This window comes from Polistes canadensis, unplaced genomic scaffold (genome assembly GCF_001313835.1).
Source record: "Polistes canadensis isolate GaletaPanama2010 unplaced genomic scaffold, ASM131383v1 scaffold_71, whole genome shotgun sequence".
In the NCBI taxonomy this organism is placed as follows: domain Eukaryota; kingdom Metazoa; phylum Arthropoda; class Insecta; order Hymenoptera; family Vespidae; genus Polistes; species Polistes canadensis.
Genome location: NW_014569618.1, coordinates 174635 through 184697, shown reverse-complemented (window position 1 = coordinate 184697; position 10063 = coordinate 174635). Strand labels below are relative to the sequence as shown.

Genomic DNA, 10063 nt, shown 5'->3' with positions numbered 1-10063 from the left:
TTGCCGAAACTTTTCAAAGAAATGGCAAAGTAGGAAAAAAATTGCAGCATCGCATTCTTTGCTATTTTATGAACCTTTCCAGATTGATTTATAACGCAAAAAGATACTCTACGCGTAGATAAAAGAGTGTTCTTTAATTTAATATAAAAATTATTAAAATCCGCTTCCTAAAAATATAAAAAATATTAACCGAAACTTTTCAAAAAAGATTGCAAAGATGCACAATTTGCAGCATTGCGTTCTCTGACATTTCCTGAACCTTTGCAGAGTGTTTTATAACGCAAAAAGATACTCTGCGCGTAGACAAAAGAGTGTTCTTTAATTTAATATAAAAATTATTAAAATCCGCTTTCTAAAAGTATAAAAAATATTAACCGAAACTTTTCAAAAAAAATTGCAAAGATGCACAATTTACAGCATTGCATTATCTAACATTTTCTGAATTTTACATGCTTAATTTATAACTCGATATGGTATTCTATGCGTAGATAAAAGTGTGTACTTTAATTTAATATGAAAATCATTAAAATCCGCTTGCTATAAATATAAAAAATATGAAAAGTATATTCATGGGAACAAATCGCAGTTTAATGTTAACTTGTAGAAAATGTATTGTTAAGTCAAAAATACTAGGTGCTATTTAAAAAAAATAAAGGTAGCCTTAAAAAACAATAAAAAAGAAATTTTTTCCGATCATTTTTATATTGCCATGTATAGTCAATCAAAAACAGATCAACTTTAGTTTAAAGTATTTTATTGTCAGATTATCTTAAGTACTTGAAAAATTGTGACTAGAGTTATGTGTGTGACACCCTTTATATATATATATATATTCAATTACTTTCAATTCGTCACGTTAAGGATGTTATACAGATATTAAATATGTTCAAGATTTTTCAAATGTTATTTATGAAACTTTACGAGCAGAGCAGTTAGTTATACGGAACAACTTGAAGAGAGATGAAAATCCGGTAATCTTATGTCGAAGGCCATCGTGACTGGAAACACACACACACATGAGAGAAAGAAAGAGAGAAGATCACGACTAGGTAGAAGATTACGAGGTAGGTCACGAAAGATTAGGCGTGTCCGTCTCTCATCTGAACGTTTCTAGAAATGACGTTCCGTTCCGTTCCGTTGTGTCGTATGTTCATGTAAGTCTATCCTGTCGTATTACTTCGAACGTGGTTAGCTCAATAAAGATAAATAAAGAAAGAAAGAGAGATATGGGGATAAAGAGAAAAAGAAAAAGAAAGAGAAAGAGAGAGAGAGAGAGAGAGAGAGAGAGAGAGAGAAAATCCGCGACACGTACGTAAACGAGGCTGAAACGATGGAAGGTGTTCCCCATGTATTCCATGCTCGCGCAATGCTGTAACGGGAGAGGCGTCTTTACCGCTGCATTAACGGTCGCTGTTTTTCGCACAAGTGAAAACAAGTTTCTGAGCTCTTACAATCGCACTGTTAAATGACAACGTTTCATTAGAAATGATTACGCACCTGGCGGACCGTCTACCACCACCACCACCACCAGCATCACCACCATGCTTTAGCTATCAGTTAGCTCGTGCTCGTCGTTTATCTCTTTCTATATCAGAAACCTGAATCTTTTTGCTAACTCGTTGAGAGAAGATCGTTTCAGGATCATCTTACAATCCTTCCTTCCTTCCMCCCCCCCCCTCAGTTCTCTTTTTTAATTCTTTGGGTAAGGTGGGGTACGGTAGGATTAAAAGTTTCCTCACCTTTTTTGATGCACTGTAATGCAACTATGGGACATTTTTAATTATTGCAATAGTTGTAGCACACGTATAAGGGGTTTTATATTTTGTTTTATTTACGTAAAGTAGTTGTTAATATTATTATATATATTTTATATATTATATTTTTTTATATATTTTTATTATATTATTTTATTTTTTATATTATTATATTATATTTTTTTATATTTTTATATAGTTACAATATTCAACAAATGTTACGAATGTAATTAAACTATTATTACTCGTATTTTTTTTTTTTATTTTTCTTATGTTTATTACACATTACGTGATATTCAATTATTAATAGAGATATAATATGAATTTTATTTCATTCGAAAAGCAATCAAATTTTTTCATACAACATAGGGTTATTTTATTGTCTGCAATTTTATGGCTTTTTTAACAAGAAAAGAATTTAAAGATCGGATTATGAAATACGTTTTCAATCGTTCAAACAATTTCAACGATTTCATTGATACGAGAACGGATAAGAAATAATTTATGGTTGCATTATACAATTTTTTTATGTAATCTAAGAGTATAAGGAGATAAATGATATTTATCATGTATACTTTAAAAGCGGAAGTGTTTCTTCTCATAGGGGTAGGCTCTTTACGATTCCTCAACGGCAGTTCGTTAAAACCACGAATGTATCAGTATTCCGAATTATTCGACTGAACCAAGCATGCTGGTAGTCAGCTAGCCAGCTAGCTAGCTAGCCAGCTCATTCTGGATATATTTCCCCCGGCTTTTTGAATACAAATGCCCGTAACTGCCCATTCGATTGTGTTCCCATCTGACACGCGGAAATAGTTTCTGTTTATTGGCTCGCCCACTAAACTCGATCAGCAACCCTTTCGTTCATTCTATCTCTCACTTTTAACCCTTTTTTTTCTTGTTTTTATTTTCCTTTATTTTTCTTTGTATATTTTTTACTGTGTGAAATATCCTCTACGAACTAGTCAAAGAGAACAAGCGTATCCGATTTTTATTCAAGTTCGATTCGCCAAGTCACATAGGGTGATGTGATTTCCTATTGTTTTCTATTAAACAAAAATAAAAAAAAAATAAAAAAAAGAGAAATATTATAAAAAAGTAACAAACCCTAATTGTCGTCACGCTGAATCAATTTTCGATATATAATATATTTCGAAAATAATCAAAGATTATCCATGATAATAACGGCTTTAGATCTCAAGCTGGTAACCCCACACGTATTTGTTATATAGTAACAGACATACTCACGTACATCACACTTATACAAATATACAGTCCAGTCAATCGTTTTTATCGAGTTCACTCTGGCATCGTGATTCCCCGTTCTAAGTTGAGATCTATTCCCGAGATATCTGAAGTCGAGTTAAGGCAATAGACATAGAAAGAAATAGAGGATAAAAGGGAAATAGAAGAAGAAGGTGGTAGTGCTGGTGGTGGTGGAGGAAGAAGAAGAAGAAGAAGAAGAAGAAGAAGAAGAAGAAAACGTGAAATCCATGACGTGAAGCCACGTTTCCCAATGCGAAAACGCAATAAGAGATCTGAGTGTCCAGACACCATCGATAGCAGGCACCTAACAGTGGTGCAGTACTCTTGAATAATGTAAATGGATGATGGTGTTAGTGAACGAGGACGATCTTAGGGTGACGATGTCGATGCTGATGTTGATGGTAGTAATGGTGGTGGTGGTGATGGTGGTGAGATCTTTGGATGTTCACCTAACGGTACTTAGAGTAGACACCAATATCCGCTTGCAAGCTGTTGCGATTCTTGCGTCGTCATCGCATTGTCATCGAGTTATCATGAGAGTTTCTCTTTGATCCGCTTTTTCGAGACTAGATTTTATTTTCTTCATTCGTTTTTTTTTTTTTTTTATTTCCTACTGTTCTTCCGTTCTTCTTCTTTTTACTTTTTTTTTTTTCATCTTCTCCAAATTACACATTCGTACTTTTTTTTTTTATTATACTTCTTTTAAACCGGTACCAAGGTTATAAGTTTTTCGAGGATCATTATTAGATTCGACAAAATCCTCCTCGTATATCTCACGAACCGTTATTCTTTAATTAAAGGATCGCGTTAGAGAATTACTATAGTCCATTATCGGAATTACTCGTTTCTAATGTTGCTTGCTATTCCTTCATAGGATCTAATTGATGGACAAAAGAAACCGCTAGGTAGGATAGATGAGGAATAAAGATTACCATAAAGATTCCCACGTCTAACTCGATTCTAATATAACTCATCGAGTAAAGACTGATAGAGAGAAGGAGAGAACGAGATAGAAAGAGATAGAAAGATATATATATATATATAGAGAGAGAGAGAGAGAGAGAGTGTTTAGATAAGTTCGGTGAATGATCAAAGTTTGAACGAGCCGCGATGTCTTGTACCGTATTATCGAAACATGTATCGTACAACCAGGGATCGATACTTGATACTACTATCGACGTACTTAACTTTTTATTTAAGTCAAGATAATAATCTTAAGTAAGACGGGGTGGGGACGGGGGGAGAAGAAAGTGATGCTCCGTAATAATCTCTCTCCTATTATTTTAACGATTTTATCTAAACGTTAGAAATAATTTGATTACAATTGACGGTGTATATTTTTATTCTATGATAATAATAAAATTAATAATTATAACGCGATGAAATAGATAAATGATCTCGCGTTAAAAGAGAATTTAATATGTAAATTATCGTAATTATCGATGTTGTCATCGTCATAATATAAAATCATATAAAATATAAAATAAAATAAAATCATATAAATATAAAATATTAATAAGATATTATATATATATATGTAAATTTATTTAATCAGTCTATATTTATCATCTATCAAACATTGTTTAAATAATCTGTAATTATATCTATTTTTAACCCATAACCCTTTTTATAAATTTCTATATTAATGGATTTATCCCTTAAAATAAAATCCAAATAACTAAATAAATAAATGTCTATCAAAGATTGTTCAAATTTATGATATTAAGTATCTAACTTTTAGGATCTGTAAATGAACGATTTAATTTACCATATAGATCAGCATGCGTAGCAACTTCCACACCCCTGGCATCCTGGAGGTCCCAGCCTCTCACGATGAAACACGCTTCCCTGAAATAGATAAAAGTATATCACAATGTTGATTTCTATTCACATATGATTTTGTTTATTAATTTTTTTATTCTTTTTTTGTGTTTGATCGATAGGGTATAATAAAACCAAACGAAACGAAACGAAACGAAACGAAACGAAACGAGAGGAGACGAGAGGTGAGGAGAGGAGAGAGGAGACCAAACGAAACGAGAAAAGACCAGGACAACGATCGTAAAGGAACACTTTCCTAGCCGGATCTATTTTAATTTATCCGAGCAGCATGGTCTGGCGAGCAAATTAACTGAACACCGTCCGGCAGGTCGCGGTTCGAATCCCAACGAGGTTTGGAGCGCAAAATTGACGTTGGCAAGAGAAATCATGATTATGGTTTTAATACATATGTGTATTTACGATCAGGATACATTATCCGACGTTTATACAAACATAAACGACGTGTTTCTATGGGATCGTAAGTTTCTCATTGATGATTCGTCGAGTTTAAAATATATATTTCTTTTGGTCTGACTGTGTATGGTGGAGGGACAAAAAAAAATTAGGAATGTGTATTTCTATTCATATTTTTATAAATATTTATTTAACGAACATTTAAATGATCCATTGTTTAAACGAAAATTTCACCATTGAATAATACATTACTGAAAAGTTATGACGTATACACAATTCGAATTTATCTTATTCATATTCGTTTTAAAACATCCGGAAAAGTTCATTCCTGAAGTTATTTAATTAGAACATGTATGTATTATTGTATATATCGTTGGAATGATTATTTCAGAAGGGAAGGAAGGAAGGAAAAGTGGTCGGAATGGGTTTTTGTTTTACTTAGAATGAATGTAATCATAAATTAATGGCGAATGAATGAACGAATGAACGAACGAAAAAATGTTACATTATAATTTACCGTATGAAAATGAAAATACATTATGGAAAGAATTTGCTTGTACATTCTCACGCGTTTGGAAATGATTTTCTTCGAGTACTCGATTACAAAAATCGACGATGCACGTCGTGCGTTTATTGATATTACCACCTTTCCATTTCAACTTCAAGTGAATTACCATACAATATAACTCTTCCGGAAATACGAGTTATTCTTTTCTAAAGACAATGGAATTACGAGTGTCGCGAGCCAACACATTTGTTTGCTAGCTTGCTTGCTGGTTGGTTGGTTGGTTGGGTTGCTTGCTTCGTACGAATTAACTGATCGTTCTAACGGTAAGACTTGCTCGTAAAAAAAAGGATCGACTAATTTTCTATCGTTTCAAAACGTGTGATTGGGTCAAAAAAAGAAGAACTATCAAAACGTGTTTGGTATTTAATTTCTGTATAAAAGATAAAAAGAAATTATTTCGAGAGAAGGTTCATACGTTTGTTTCTAGCACACGATCATTTTTCTCGTAATAAACTCATTGCAACACGATTATCCTCGATGATGATTAAAACGTGCGAACGAGAAAGAAAAATATATGATAAATAAAATTAGACCGATGTTTTATTACCAAAGATATTATATTTCTTTTTCTATTAGCTATAACTTGTGTCTAACATCTATATTAAAATAGTAAAAGAAAATATAGTTTAAAGAAAACCCCACCATAAAAAACAAAACAAACAAAGATCTCAATAAGAAAGTAAATTGACCATTGGCAAATGATTTTTATTGCAAATCATAACAAAGTCTCGTATAGTCAATGAAATGATGAATGGGGGGGTAAAATAAAAAAAAAAAAAAAAAAAAAAAAACAAAAAAAAAAAACGATGGTAAAAGTTTAGAGAATCTTTAAGAAGAAATATCGTCTTGGATATAAGTCGATACGATTTCAAGCCTGTTCAAGGCTCGTTAGGTTCGGCACGTTTTTGTCAGATTAAACGCATCGTTGCTTCATCGTTCCCATTGACAGAGCTCAAAGACTTTCCGTGTGTGATCCGATGACGAGAATAAGAAGAAATATCGATCCTTTTTTCTATATTATTTTCAATGAAACCATTTTTTATATTTTCACACACATTCTAATATAATAATAATTAATTTCTATCGATAGGGAAAAGAAAAGGAATCAAGATTGTCATAATTTAGGTATAATTATCATATGATATTTAATTAGATATGATATATAATATAAGATTGTTATCAAGAACCTGTTTATAATCTTGGATTTAAATTCTAAACTAGTTCGCGATAGTGCAAGAGCAATCAAAACGTTGCAAAGCAAACAAAAACATATATATATGTACGTCGTACTATGTATCGCGTGTTGTAGATAGAGTAAAACGTATTCTGCATGGTACTTTGTTTACTCGGAACAAAGTAACAAGTAGAACGGACTAAACACTTCGTAAGTCTCCTTCTCTTCTAAGGGAGATGAAGCAGAAAATGTAAGATAGTAAAGGGGGATAGGATGTTGTTAACTCTTCCTACACGAAGAGAATGAGAAAGAGAAAGATAGAGAGAGAGAGAGAGAGAGAGAGAGGTTAACGACTACGTGAAGTCATAGTTGAAAGGAAGAAAGAGAAAGATATATATAATAGAAAAAGAAAACACAGAGTTTGAACGGTACAGTTTCTCTTTGACTTTACGATAGCTTTTCAACGGACCGTGAATGATCGAAACGAATGAGAACAGGCTTGGTGACGTTAATTATAATGGGGTATATATCTATAAGAATTTATACCATAGGACTATTGAAAAATACAAAATACAAAACTATCTCGATACCATCACCATCATATACACACATCATTAATCTAAACGTAATTATTCTAGAAGCCGATGATTATAAATGAATTGTGATTGGACTGTTATAAAGAAGTCGAATAATAATAATAATATCGAATGAAACAAAAAAAAAATCAATTACTCAGATTATTTATTACATAATGAATAATGTTTTAAACACATTCATGAAAGAGTTTTCATTGGACGTTTATTCGAGCGCAACGACGATGATCATCGTCGTTCAATCGAGAAAGGTTTTGTTGTCTTGTTGCTGAAAGTAGCGTGAAATCGAACCGAGACGTCCGTGCCTAACGTCGTAATGTTACAAAGACAATAGGATGCATTTAGTTACGGATGTTATTTTCAAAATCATTCTGTAATCTTAACGTCCATCAAAACTGTCAATAAAGAAGAATTTATTATCGAAGATAAATAAATACACTTTCCTTTATATATATCTATCTATCTATCATGTGTATGATAATATTATTATTTTAATTTAATTTATCGATACTCTTGTCCAGAATTATATAATATTCACATAAGTCTCTCAAAGGGAATTTTGGACGGTTATTAAATCTTTACGAACGATTTATTTCGAACAAGTTGTACGTTTTCGTCCCTTTCTTGGGATTTCATCAGCAACTCGATCGTTACTGTTCACGAGTCAATATACATTTTATCTTTTTTTTTCAGAGTCATACATTTCAACTATACTTAACACATTGCGTACGGCGCTCAAAAACCCGCACATTTCCGAACGCTGTAGCAGCATGCTTCTTGGCAAGCAATCTAAAGCGGATACATACAATTCTAATTTGTTTTACTATTATATTCACATATATTATTCTTAAGCATGGGAGAGGTTTTGTTATCCTGCAACAATCTATTTGCCGTTGTTGCTTGTTTACGTTAACGATTGATTCGAAATAAAACATGAGAACGAGATATCTCGTGACCCGTACGCAACGTTTGAGTGCATAAAAATGAGATATCTTGTGACCCGTACGCAACGTTTGAGTGCATAAAAACGAGATATCTTGTGACTCGTACACAATGTGTTAACATTTGACAATACAATATCTTCCTAAACACATTTATATTATCACACGTAATCAAATACTACTGTAATATTTCCCCTGTGAGACTTATGTGAATATTATTATTTTATTTCTATACAAAAATGTATTTGTATATTATCCTCTCGTGTGTATATATCGAGCTAATAAATATTCTAACACAAGAGAATGATAGAGAAATAAAAAGAGAGAGAAATAGACGGAATAGCAATGAATTCTAGGATTCATTAGACTTAGGCGAAAGCGTGTCGAACTCGAAACGGGTGGTCCCGCATGCGGAAGGATTAATCGTGGGCGACAAGTAGTAGAGAATAGACAGAGTGCCTACCTACCTACCTACCTACCTACCTGCCTACCTGCCTACCTGCCTCGTGTGTTTTAGATTCGTCAGACAACACGTTGTTAAAACGCTGATTAAGCTTACACACTACAAAACTACAGATACATACACTGACTACTATAATAAATATGTGACACGGAACGTAGACGTTAGAAATAAAACACCATCACGAATAGAGTATAGTGTATTGATATATAATATATTATAATGTTATTATATATATAAGAATTTGATCGAATCTTATTCAAGTAGAAAAGTACAACGGAAAAGTTTCTACCTATGTTATTTTCTTCTTCCTCTTTCACTTCCACCATCATAATATTCTTTTTACCTTCTCTTCCTCTCTTTCTCTCTTTCTTTCTCTCTCTCTTTCTCATTACACACGAGTAGAAACGAAGCCGCAGAAGTGGCAGAACGCGTACAATACATTCCAGAAATGTTTCGAGCGAGCCGGTTGGATTGCACGCGTCTTCATAACGGTGGTTCTCGTTCAAGCAGACCGCTCGTTCGGTTGTGTTCGCTTGCTCAGCCAGATATTCCATCTCTTTCTCTTTCTATACTTTTTCTCTATGCACACACATTATTTTTCTATTTTTCTTTCTATTTTTATCATTTTTTCTTCTTCTTATTATTATTTTGATTGTTTAAGTTAATATGCGCAAAGGGATAAGATGATCCCACGCACAAATAATAATAATAATAATTCTTCTTTCAGTCGAACTGACCATTCGAAAGACGTTTTAATGTGACAACACAAAACCAACGTATCCAATCTAGGATACTCTTTTCTTCATCCCAACTATCTCAATGTCACTCACCGTCAATCTCAACGACAACGACGACGACGACGACGAGAACACGCAAAGCTCGCAGCATATATACGGGGGACCATCGATTTGTCTCGTTCCCGGTACGTGCTTCCCATAAAAACAAAACAACTTTTCTATTTTTTCACATTCTTATTTATTTATATATATATATATATATACAATAATCTTTATATACATATATATATATATTTTTTTTTTAAAATTAACTCTGTTGATACAATGAAAAT

The 10063-nt window shown here is 32.8% G+C and overlaps 1 protein-coding gene across 2 annotated transcripts in view; it reads right to left on the bottom strand.

The window, feature by feature from the left end:
- Positions 1-10063, bottom strand: part of LOC106786308 — a 28157-nt gene that overhangs the window by 7997 nt on the left and 10097 nt on the right. For both annotated transcript variants that reach the window (XM_014747536.1, XM_014747537.1), the window contains exon 2: positions 4789-4868. In XM_014747536.1, coding sequence (XP_014603022.1) covers positions 4789-4830 — 42 coding nt within the window. In that variant the 5' untranslated portion in view covers positions 4831-4868. The remainder of the gene's footprint in view (positions 1-4788; positions 4869-10063) is intronic.